At 47.7% G+C, this 12,828-nt stretch overlaps 1 protein-coding gene across 1 annotated transcript in view; it reads right to left on the minus strand.

The window, feature by feature from the left end:
- The window catches only part of LOC128408722 (zinc finger protein 271-like), a 30,334-nt gene extending 23,179 nt beyond the window's left edge, over nucleotides 1-7,155 (minus strand). The window contains exons 1-2 of the mRNA XM_053378746.1: nucleotides 7,049-7,155; nucleotides 2,987-4,473 (exon numbers count right to left, since the gene is read on the minus strand). Coding sequence (XP_053234721.1) covers nucleotides 2,987-4,462 — 1,476 coding nt within the window. The 5' untranslated portion in view covers nucleotides 4,463-4,473; nucleotides 7,049-7,155. The remainder of the gene's footprint in view (nucleotides 1-2,986; nucleotides 4,474-7,048) is intronic.
- Between the last annotated feature and the right edge of the window lie 5,673 nt (nucleotides 7,156-12,828).

Here is a 12,828-nt window from a genome sequence, read left to right on the forward strand (position 1 = left end):
GAAACTGGAACATAATGAGAGGCAAATACAAAATCAAGTCACATCAACGCTGCATTCTTACTTGGGGTTGAAGAAATACAGTATATAACATGATGGGGGAACTTAAAAAAATTATTGTGTTGATTTTTGTAAATGCATCCAGTCTTACATATTGTACTATTGGCGTTACCTACCTCAGAGCTTGGGGATCAGCAAATATATAGTAATAAAAGGCCCTGTTTCTGTCGTCCTTAGGGACTGGGAGGGTTTAAAGCAAGCATCCTTAGCAGTAGGTGAAAAGCTTGAAATGGTCAATTCCCAGTCTCTTAAAATAAGGCAGAGTGCAAGCATAGCTGTCAACGTTTCCCTTTTTTAAAGGGAAATTCCCTTATTCCGAATAGGATTCCTTGCAAGAAAAGGGAAAAGTTGCCAGCTATGAGTGCAAGAGCCTGGTGCAAATCAAAAATTCATTCCAGATTTAAGTGTTCTGGGATTTTATTAGATAGGGGAAGGAACAGAAATGTGTTCCACCGAGAGACAGCTGCTTCATCAAATTCAATGCTTTTGCAAATATGGTCAAAATACAACTGAGAATATCAGCCATGACACTACCCATAGTATGGTGCTCCTGGTGATCTCCTAGGGTTTTATATTAAGCTACAGGAGGTTAGCGAAACCTGCAACAATTTGCTAATCCCAGCTGTGGGTAACCTTATCACCTATACAGTGGCACCTCAGGTTACATACGCTTCAGGTTACAGACTCCACTAATCTCCCTCGGCCAGTAAAGCGAGATGAGCACCGCAACCCCAGAGTCGGCCACGACTGGACCTAACGGTCAGGGGTCCCTTTACCTTTTATGGTAGGCTACCGTTCCAAGTGCATAAATGCAAGACTGACCAATGGCTGAAACCAAAGACATTTGACTGACCAGATATTTCATGATTTGTTCACTGGCTGCTATCAAACGATGTTGACTAAAGTACTGGAAGTCGCTCACGGGCACCGGACTCCCCCATCAACTACAACAGATGAAAGGTTAGCAAAAAAATAAAGACATCCGGGCAAAGGAGGGGAGAAAAAAAAGATTACAGCAACAGTACCGAGAAGCAAAGGGGTCAGATTACTAGGGAAGACAGTAAATATTTTTTTATCATATTCGAGCAACAATGTTAAAATGTCATAATAGTTCTTTTTTCTACTTGGATTGTAAATTCCTTGGAAATGAATGTTTTTAAAAATGCACCTCAAAAGAAAAACAAGTGGCCGTGATCCTTCTCTGCATGGCGGCAGAGAGGAATCGCCACAGGGCCTCGCAAAGGCATTTTTTCACTTTGCTCCCTGCTCAGTGTGTACACCTGCACAGCCACACCGCCGACCCATGAGAGAGAGGAGGAGGGCGATGTAAAACTTCTCATATCCCCACCCTCAAATCTGCTCAGCTAATGAACATGCGCTCTCAGTGCTCGTTTTTCTGCAACTGAGGCTGCAGCCGTTTGCACCCTTCCCTGGAAGTAAGCCCCAGTGAATAAAGTGGGGCTTGTTTTTTAGGAATCGTGCATAGGTTGCCCAACATGTTAAAGGTTGGAGGGGTGAAGGAAAGGAGGCCTTTTTGTTGTCGTGACAACCTGGACAGCCACTTCCACATGTGCCAGGGATGCTCATATTGAGAAGGTATGGGAAGAACCGAAATAGCAATCATCTGCCTTGTCCTATAGGGATCCCTTTACGAGCAGGCAGTCGGCCCTGCCAGGGAGGACCACACCCTATAAATTAAGTTAAGCAACGTTTATTAAAGCTCCACACTATCCAGCTAAAAAATACTTTTATTACACTGATAGCAATTTTAATTTTTTTTTAAAAAAACCACACAAGTTCGGGATAACCTGCTAGAAGATAGCAAACAGCGGGGTCTTCTATCTGTGCTTAGAAGGAAAGAATCTGTGGCCAGGCCTACATGGCAGGTTGTAGCCAACTAAGTTCTACTCAAGAGTAGACCTGCTGGAATTAATAGACCTAAATTAGTCATGTCCAGTCCTTTCAGTCAGCCTGGTCTGAGCGCGACCTACATTAAATATGCCCCCTTTAGAGCTGTCTTTCTCCACTTTAGGCCCCAGATGTTGTTGGACTACAACTCCCATCATCCCTAGCTAGCACAACCAGCGGGCAGGGATGATGGGAGTTGTAGTACAACAACATCTGGGGACCCAAGGTTGAGAAAGGCTCCCCTATAGCGCAGTGCTGTATATGTCTACTCAGAAGCAAGCCCTCTTGAATTCAGCAAGTTTTACTCCCAGAAGCAAGAAAGTACAGGATTGCACACGGAAACTGTTTTCAGAAGCACGGTTTCCCCACTGAGGAACAAAAGAAGCTGGGTGGCCGTTTCCTATGGATCTCTTGGGAACAAGGGGGAAAAAATCCTAACACACGAAATAAATTATCTTTGAAGAGAGGACGTCACAACAAACAACAATGGAGAGTTACATTTTTGCTCGTTTCCGAAATTCCTATGAAATGCATGTATTAACAGTGTTCCTTCCTGCTCCACAGTTGCATTTTTGATTTTACAGGTGAAGCACCCCCTTTTTAAAAATTAACTCCCCCAAATAAAAGCAACAAGGGATTCCTAATCCAAGAATTCCCAGCACCCTTACTGATCTACATCTCCTTGGATTCCTTGGGGGGGGGGGCAGCAACGACAAACCAAGCAGCTTCCCAAAAAAATGGCTTTTAATTTGAGACACGGCTGGCGGCACCAAACCGTGGGCAACTTCTTGCCCTGGCTTCGGCCACCGCACAGTTGCTCTGATACACACAACGGGAGAGACAGATCCTTGACTCCGTCCCTCAGTCAACGCAAGGCTCATTCAAGCCTCCTCTTTAAAACTGCATGATTAAAAACGGAAGGAAGACTCCTCTGGCGCTCGTTACTATTCCGTCGCAGGAAAGGAAGGGTCCATCGGAAACAGCCCCTTTGCCACTCAGCTCCCCCATGTCCCGCGAATCAAGACGGGTCCTCCATCTTGATCTCAACTATCTGGGTTTCTGGAAGCGCATCGCATGGCTGACTAGAATTTGCAAGGCCGGCGAGAGCCGCAGGGTCACCGCTCTGCTTAAGGGACGCGTCCGCCCCCTTCTCTCCTGGGCCCCAGAGACCATCAGGAGCCGGCGACCAGGTAGCGGCCACGGGAGACGTGTCGGCTTCAGCTAGGGAAACACCAAGGCTCCCATCCTTGACGTGGACTCTCTGGTGGGAGACGAGCCGCGAGCTCCGAGCGAAGCATTTCCCGCAGTCGGGGCAGGTGTAGGGCTTCTCTCCCGTGTGGATCCTCTGGTGGGTGACGAGGTCGGCGTTGATGCGGAAGCTCTTGCCGCAGATGTGGCACTCGTACGGCTTCTCGCCCGTGTGGATCCTCTGGTGTTTGATGAGGTCGGAGCTGTAGCTGAAGCTCTTGCCGCAGATGCCGCAGGGGTAGGGTCTCTCCCCGGTGTGGACCCTCTGGTGGCAGATGAGGTGGGAGCTGCGCTTGAAGCCCTTCCCGCAGTCGGGGCAGGCGTAGGGCTTCTCGCCCGTGTGGTTCCTCTGGTGGGTCACGAGGTCGTAGTTGACCCGGAAGCTCTTGCCGCAGATGGAGCACTCATAGGGCTTCTCGCCCGTGTGCACCCTCTGGTGGCGGATGAGGTGCGAGCAGTCGCGGAAGCGCTTCCCGCAGATCCCGCAGGGGTAGGGCCTCTCCCCGGTGTGGACCCGCTGGTGGGAGATCAGGTGGGAGCTGCGGGTGAAGCTCTTGCCACAGTCGGAGCAGATGTAGGGCTTCTCTCCCGTGTGGCTCCTCTGGTGGTTGACCAGGTCATAATTGGAGCGGAAGCTCTTCTCGCAGATGATGCACTCGTACGGCTTCTCGCCCGTGTGGACCCGGCGGTGGGACATGAGCTGCGAGCTCTGGGAGAAGCCCTTCCCACACTCCAGGCAGATGTAGGGCTTCTCCCCGGTGTGGACCTTCTGGTGGGACACCAGGTCGGAGCTGAAGAGGAAGTTCCGCCCACACTCCAGGCAGGTGAAGGGCTTTTCGTCTGTGTGCGTCTGCATGTGGTCGGCCAGTTCCGCCTGCTGGCTGCAGCCCTTGCCACACACGGGGCACACATGCGGCTTCTCTTCTTTGTGGACCTGCTGGTGTTCAGAAAGGCAGGAGCTCCCGCTGAAACACTCCCCACAAACAGGGCAGATATACTGCGTCTGCGATGGGCAGGCGCCACCAGTCTCGTTCCCCAGGGTGTCTCCGTTGATGGGAAAGGAGTCGTTCTCCAGCTCTTGGGCAGAGCTCCTGGGGTCCGTCTCTGAACTGCTCTCGCTGAGTTCCTCTCCCTCCAGCTCCAGGTCTGGGGAGGCCAGCCTGGGGCAGCTTTCCGACAGCGCCCCATGTAGTTCTGCCGGCTTAGGGCCTCCCTGCTGAGAAGTCCCTTCCTCCTCCTCGTTCACCATCCTTTCACCTGCTGGAAAGGAAAGAGGGGAAAAAGAACCCGCAAGGTATTCAGTATTACTCATTGGCATTTGTGTTCAGGTGGGCTCTGGTCTACCAAAGCTTGTGCTGCAAAACCATTTGTAGGTTGCAATTCTAGGCGTGCCCCACGGAAAACAGGGAAGCCTGCTTGTGAGGAAGAGTGTGCAGGATTGCACGGCTTGTCTTGAACAGGGTGAGGAACCGACGGCCTTCCAGATATTGCTGTTCCCATCATCCCTGGGTCACTGGCCATGTCCGCAGAGGTTGATGGGAGCTGGAGTCCAGCAACATCTAGAGGGCTACAGCCTCACCCTGCCTGACCTTGGGAGATCTTTGTGGTTTGTTCATCATCAAGTTAGAAGTCCACACTGTAAGGAACCAGTGCGGCGTAATGGTTAGAGTGTTGGACTAGGACCTGGGAGAGCAGGGTTCAAATCCCCCACTCAGCCACAAAGCTGACTGGGTGTCCATCTCTTAGCCTAACCTACTTCACAGGGTTGTTGTGAGAATGAAATGGGGGAGAACCATGTACACTCCCTTCAGATCCTTGAAGGTAAAGGTGGCATATTAAAGTAATAAATAAATAAAAGTAACAAACCCAATTCCAGAAACACAGATCAACTATGTAAATTGCACAAGTAGATATTTTAATTTGCATATAGTTGTATTGTTTGGAACATTTGATCTGTGATTCTGGAAATTTTGCATTTATCAACATCAACATTCTTAGCCCAGAAAATTTACGTTGCCGGAAGGTTTTTGTCCTGCCCTATTTGCAGAATTCAGACGATTTTGGGCAAGGAAGAAGAGCAGACATATGCTGGTCAGAGGAAAAGCAGAAATCACAGAGGGGCCATCTTAACTGTGGTTAGAAAGACCAAGAGCTGATGAAAGGATTAAGTATTCCCTTCCCCTGGCCGCAAATCCCTCCCCATCCCTTAACAGTAGAAACTGCTGACATTTATCCTTTATTACTGTTGAAGCAGGAGAGGAGACGCAGAGAGGAAAGAGGACATGATCCTATAACCCATCCACCCCAACTCTTAACAATGGTTTTAAAGACCCCTTCAGAACATCTCCAGTGATACAGAACTAGAGCAGGCAATTCTTGAACTCCCTACCTCCCTCCCCCAAATACTTGAAAATTATTAAACCACTTTTTTGCTGCAGTTGTACAAGCAGGAGGACATACAGAACTGATATCAGGAACTGCACCCCAAAACAAAGGAGATGTTCTCTCCATATGCTGACACATGTGAGGGTTTTGTTTTGGCCAATTGTTATTTAAATGCCTTCTTCAGTGGTCAAAGTGAAACACATCGACTACAGGAAATCTCTGCTCAGGCAATACCATTAGCAGAGATCTCTGCAGGCTGTTTTTCACTCTGACTTTGGCCCCTGAAGCAGGCCTTTGAATAACAATTGGCCACAACACCTTGGGTCCTTCCTTTGGGACACTCACTGGTTTGTGCTATCAGTGGTTCCAGATTGGTAGTCCAAGGACAGGTCTGTAGCAACATTCACATATATTAAAAACCTACTATTTCCCCTCTCAAAGTAGGGGTTCCATGGCTTGGCTTTTGAAAAACAGGGGGACCACAGTAGCTAATTGGGAACCTTTGCTGAATATTGCAGTCATGTAGGGCTCTGCCAGCCTATTCAATAATCCAGCCTTGTCCAAACCTGCCTTGTTCTTTGTCACCAAATGTGCCTTCTCAACTGTTTAGCAGGCTGTCTGTAGACCACCTGAATCCTTCTTACGGACCAGTTTTCAGGACCTCTGAGCCACAGGAATACATAAAAGGCCACTTTGAAAATATTTTAAGCATCCTTTTTTTTGTACTGACAAGAGGAGGTACACATCCTGGATGTCGTGCACTCACGGGGAGTGCTACACCTATTGTTTCTTTCAAGCTGCATGACCGCTGCATGCTCAAACTCCTCTGTCCATTCATGAGAACTAGAAACTTCATTAAAAGGGCGATGAAGCAATTTGCTTCAATGTCCTTTCCCGTATCACAGAACCATGCCCATCAAACACAGAAAGCTCTAGTTTGGGTGTAGTCGTCCTGAAGGGTCTAATTTTGTCATTCTCGGCCTCCTATCTGCAACCTGGGGATTATAAAACACACCCATTTTACGGGATTGTTGTTGAGGATTAATGCGGAAAACCTTGTCACGAGGGTTACGGGTTATGGAGCTTCAGGGGCGGCGGATCCTCCGACTTGGAACAGAAACAGCTAGAAGCTGTTCCTGGGATCCTTTGTTGGCAACACCTTTTAAAAACCCCACAAACCATTCTAGCGATCATTTGCAAGCGGGAAAACAATAGGAGACCAGGTGGAGGCAAAACAAGGAGGCGACTAAGCCCAGGCCAACCCAGACTCGAGCAAAGCCGGCGCGGCAGGGGATTGCGAAACGCAAACCACCCCCGCTCCCTTCCCGGGGGATCAGCCGAGGGAAGGATTTAGCTCCGGAGATCTGGCGATAAGCAGCGCTTAAGTGCTCGATGGCGGCGCCACAGGCCCTCCCCGCAGCGCAGTGCCCGAGATCCCTCGGTTACTCACCAGCAGCGGGCGAGAGCAGCTGGGATTTGCAGGGCAGATCCGATCCGACACGCGAAAGCGCGCCGCGCGCAACGACGCGCGCAGCAGCAGCCGCGCAAAAACTGAAGCTGGCTGTGTGTGTCTGCCAGAAGCAAAAAGGAGCCGCACCATCGGCCGCCTCTCTCCGCCCGCGCTGGCTGCTCAGGGGTTACTGCGGCGAGATCCCTTCGATCCGGCCCCAGGCAGCCAATCCCGGCGTCGGACGCGAGCTGAGTCAGGCGCAGGAAGCGCAACCTCGGCGAGGCTCCTCGGAGCAGCAGGGCGGCCCTTTGCAAAAGCGGCCAGGAATAATCCGGAGACCTCTGCTGGCCTCGCCGAGCAAAAGCGTCGGCTGCAACCCCAGAGCCACTTCTTTTACCTGCAAAGGAGGAAGGAAGCTCCGCTGAACTCTGCGCCTTTTTCTCTTTAGGGCACGTTTTCCTCCAAGGAACTGAAGGTGGTGCGCATGGTTCTTCCCTCTGTCCTCGTTTAATCCCTCACAACAACCCCGCGAGGTAGGTTAGGTTGAGAGGCGGCGATTGGCCCAAGGTCACCCAGCGAGCTTCGCGGCTGAGTGCGGATTTGAACCAAGGCAAAATGCGATTATTCTTTTCTTTCCATTTGGTGCTGAAGCCCTTCAAAGCAACCCATTACAATGTATTGCAGCCTAACAGGATGGCCCCTCTGGGAGGGAGTTGTAAGGGACCCAGAGGATCATCTAGTCCAGGCACACCCCAAACTCTGCCCTCCAGATGTTTTGGGACTACAACTCCCATCATCCCTGACCACTGGTCCTGTTAACTAGGGATGATGGGAGCTGTAGTCCCAAAACATCTGGAGGGGCGAGTTTGGGGGGTGCCTTGTCTAGTCCAACTCCCAAATTATTATTTTATTAATTTTCCAAAATATTACAAACCAAACCAAATTAATTTAATTTATAATTTCTCAAAATCAGGTTTACCGCTCCTGACATCTAGTCCAACTATATCCACAGGGGTAAATCAAACCTGCACCCCTGGCGCTATCAGCACCATGTTCTAACCAACTGAACTATACAAGAGCACTCTCAACAAGTTAATTCCTCTTAAATAAAGTGATGTCCCACACAGGCTGCCTTGGTGGATATAAGGAATGAAAGCTATGTAAGGCACACAGACCATCAGCGTGCATGAAGCAGCCTTTTACTGTACCCCCCCCATGCCAGAATATCATGCTTTACCCTCCAAATTACCTGCTTAGTTCGTTCCAAGTTTCTCCAACATAGGCACTTGCATCTTACCTGTTCATCACTGTCCCCCCTTGCAGAAGCTATCAAGCAATAATGGGCTCAAGCCCCTCTCTTATTACCTCACTTCCTGAGAGGGCAGGTTGGGTCATCCTCACTTGTTACATAAACAAAAGGCTCAGCAGCCACTCTGGTGATCTAGAAGCAGATTTGTAGACTCCCTGGAAAAGCCTAGGCCTAGATAAGGATCTGTGGCCCTCCAGATGTTGGGACTCCAGCTCACATCATTGCAGATCAGTGGATGTGCTGGTTGGGGCTGATGGGAGCCCAACAACATCTGCAGTTGTCCAGGCATTGATAACCTCAAGATTAAGGTACTGCAACACCCTCTATGTAGGGCTACCCTTGAGGTTGGCCCAGCTGGTGCAGAAGATGGCAAGGTCGCTTCTGGGGGAAAATTACAGCCAGCCACTTGGCTTGCGGGGTTTGACCTGGCTGCTAATTTATTAAATTTATATACTGCCCCTTCATCCAAATCTCAGCATAAAAATATAAAACAAAAACACAAAATGCATAATAGAAGAACAAAACAAAATGAGCCCATAACCCCCCTTTCCCAGAAACACATTTAAAAGCTAATCTGCTACCAGTTCAAGGTGTATCAAACATATAAGGCCCTATGCAGCTCAGGACCAGATTACTTGAGAGACCACCACCTCCCTTATATACCCAGTATGTAAGCCAGAGAGCTTTTTCTGCAAGTTCAGAAGTATCAGAAACTTGCTCCACAGTAGAAGAGTTTGGATTTGATATCCCGCTTTATCACTTCCCGAAGGAGTCTCCAAGCGGCTAACATTCTCCTTTCCCTTCCTCCCCCACAACAAACACTCTGTGAGGTGAGTGAGGCTGAGAGACTTCAGAGAAGTGTGACTAGCCCAAGGTCACCCAGCAGCTGCAGGTGAAGGAGCGGGGAAGCGAACCCGGTTCACCAGATTATGGGTCTATCGCTCTTAACCACTACACCACACTGGCTCCAAACGCAGTAACGCAGAGCAAAGCTTTATGTCTGGCTACCCCTGTCCTGAGGAACTGCATTCTTGCAAACATGACAGGAGCTCACTCTCTGCACTTTCCAGAAACAATTGAAGGCATTTTTCTTCTGACAAAGACTTCCTAGCTAGATGAATATGTCTCTGTTATGTGTGTCTACGGTACTTTGTGCTGTTTTTAAATGTATCTGCCGTTAGTTTTTCTTAATGCACCTGTTGTTAACTGTTTCAAATGCTGTTACTGTTTTCAAATGTATCTGCTATCATTTTCTATGTTGTCTTCATCCATTTTTACTGCTTTTTGTTTATCGCCTTCAAGATGTGTGTTGAAAGCGATTAACGCATTTTCATTGAGGGAGAAAGGTTTCCCATCCCTGCTCAATACGATCAACAACACCACGGCAATGTTGTTACTTTACGAAGGCAAATTGAAAAAAACAAACTACAATGCTAAAAGTGTATTTATAACATTTTACATTTAATTATTGAAAGCTCCCATAGATTAGCCATCAAGGAGAAAATTTTAGCATCCTCGGGAATGTGCTTTTAAAAAAATTAACTTGTGGGGAAGGTTTTTGAAAACAAGACCCAATGGGGGGCATTGAAAAAAGCTCTCTACCCCCCACCTTCAGTCATACAGTCCAGAATCACATCATCTGAAGTTTTTCACTCTGCTATATGTGTAGATAAAGCAGGTCAGCTGTGTCGGCAGCAAACTACAGTCCTATATATGCATAAATTGGGAATTAAGTACCAGTGAATTCAAAGGAACTTCCTTCTGAGTAAACATACACAGCTTTGTGTTGTAAGGCCTGGTCTGCCCCACACATGTGGGGCATGTGTTTTCCGAGTCTTTTGTTTGCCCCCCTATAGAAAAATTTCTGTTCACAACTGTGCATGTATATCAAATACAATTATTGGGCCAGCCTGACAGTATCAAAAGTTGGGGTTGATGGGGATTGTGGCACAGCAACAACTCCAGGGCCAAAGAATTTCCCACCCCTGTGCTCTAAATTACCCTATTTTGCATACAAACATTTTCCAGTTCAAATTTTCCAGAAAACTCATAGCATTAGCTACGCATGCAGAAGAGGTGGTAGAATACTGAAGCCCACCACTTCAGATTGCAGCCGGGATTATACAGGCTTAAAATAAAAATAAATGCTCCTCCTATCTGCGTAACACACTCCCCGAAATTAAAACACATAGCACATCAGGGATGGAAGTTCTAGCCAAGCCTCTCACCTGCTGTGCTGGTTTTCTACTTGAAGGGAACTTTTTATGTAGAACATTAAAAACACCACCACCCAAACAAACAAACACATGGTCTCCCGATCTGCAGCCTGAAGTGGTCCAGCTCACTTGACCAACTCATTGTGCTGCAGGAGGAGGGAAGACCTCCTAGCAACAGGAGCACTGATGCAAATACTGGAAGACTTAACAGTACAGTCCAAGGCCTGTTCACTTGCTGTATTCAGCAGGGCTTAATCCCAGGTAAGTGTGCATAGGATTGCAGCGTAAGAGTGAAATAGGAAACAGTATTGGGAGGCAGTGGACAAAATAGGCATTAAATAGGAAACAAAACCACCACCTGGTGGAACAATGCTCAAAATTGTAGGAGAGAAAAAATGGTAGTTTTAAAAAGCAATTTTAACCAAAAATGGGTAAAAATTGTAGGGGAGAGAAACAACAGTGACCTTACTGTGGTTGTCTGCTATAGACTGCCAAGCCAGACTGAAGACTTGGATGATGCCTTCCTAGAGCAGATTACCAAACATTCAAAAAGGAGAGGAATAGTAATCGTGGGGAACTTCAACTTCCCCGATATTTGTTGGGACTCAAACTCTGCCAAGAGTGTAAGGTCTGACAAATTCCTCCATTGCGTCACTGACAATGTCATTTCCCAGAAGGTGGAAGAACCAGCAAGGGGACTTGGACTTGGTCCTCACCAATAGGGAGGAACTGATGGATGAAGCGGAAGAGCTCGGAAACTTGGGAGGAAGTGATCATGTTCTCTTGGGTTTCAGGATACAAAGGCAAGGGAAAACTGAGTGTAGTCAGACTCACACTCTGGACTTTAAGAAGGCCAATTTCGAAAAACTGAAGAAGATACTGGGTGTGATCCCATGGTCAGAAATACTCAGTGAGAAGGGAGTCCAAGAAGGATGGGAGTTTCTAAAAGGAGAACTATTGAAGGTCCAAATGCAGACAATACCAACAAGAGAGAAAAGTGAGAGGCATCTAAGGAAACTGGCGTGGCTGCGTAAGGAACTTACAGATGAGCTGAAAGTTAAGAATGGCATGTATAAGAAATGAAAGAAAGGGGAAATCACACAGGAGCTGTATATATGAGTAGCCAACAGTTGCAGGGGGAAAGTCAGGTTGGCTAGAGCTCAGAGTGAGCTCAGGCTTGCAAGAGAGGTTAAAAATAATAATAAAAGGCTTCTTTGGCTATGTCCGAAGGGGAAAAACAAGCAAGCGGTAGATCCTCTGCGTGGGGAACAGAGAGAAATGCTATTGGGTGACAGAGAAAAGGCAGAACTACTCAACACCTACTTTGCCTCTGTCTTCACCCAAAAGGAAAGTGATGCCCAACCTGGTGATAATGGAATAAATGATGTAAGGAGGGAGCTGCAGCCCAAGATAGGAAAAGAGGTAGTAAGGGAACACCTAGCTACTTTAAATGAATTCAAATTTCCAGGGCCTGATGAGCTGCATCCAAGGGTACTAAAGAATTCTTGGAGAACAGGTGAGGTCCCTACAGACTTGAGGCAGGCAAATGTCTCCATCTTCAAAAAGGGGGGAAAGGAAGACCTAGGTAACTACCAACCAGTGAGCCTGACATCAATACCAGGGAAGGTCCTAGAACAGATAATTCAACAGTCGGTCTGTGAGCGTTTACAAAAGGATGCTGTGATTACTAAGACCCAGCATGGGTTTCTCAAAAATAAGTCACACCAGACCAAAATGATATATTTGATGGAATTACAAACTTGGTAGATCAGGGAAATGCTGTGGACATAGTGTATCTTGATTTCAGTAAAGCTTTTGACAAAATCCCCCATGATATTCTCGCGGGGAAGCTGGTAAAATGTGGGTTGAATGACGTAACTGTTAGGTGGATTTGTAGCTGGTTGACTGACTGAACCTAGAGTACTCATTAATGGTTCCTCGTCATCCTGGGAAATAGTGACAAGTGGGGTGCCACAGGGTTCTGTCCTGGGCCCCTTGTTGCTTAACATCTTTACAAATGACTTGGACGAAGGAATCGAGGGGATGCTCATCAAATTTGCAGATGACACCAAGCTGGGAGAGGTAGCTAATGCCGCAGAATCAGAATTCAAAATGAACTTAACAAATTGGAGAACTGGGAACCGCAAGCTAACAAAATGAATTTCAGTAGGGACAAATGCAAGGTTCTGCACTTAGGCAGCAAGAACCAGATACACAAATATAGGATGGGGGACACCTGGCTTACTAGCAGTACA

Source organism: Podarcis raffonei, chromosome 2, assembly GCF_027172205.1.
Source record: "Podarcis raffonei isolate rPodRaf1 chromosome 2, rPodRaf1.pri, whole genome shotgun sequence".
NCBI classification, from domain to species: Eukaryota; Metazoa; Chordata; class Lepidosauria; order Squamata; family Lacertidae; genus Podarcis; species Podarcis raffonei.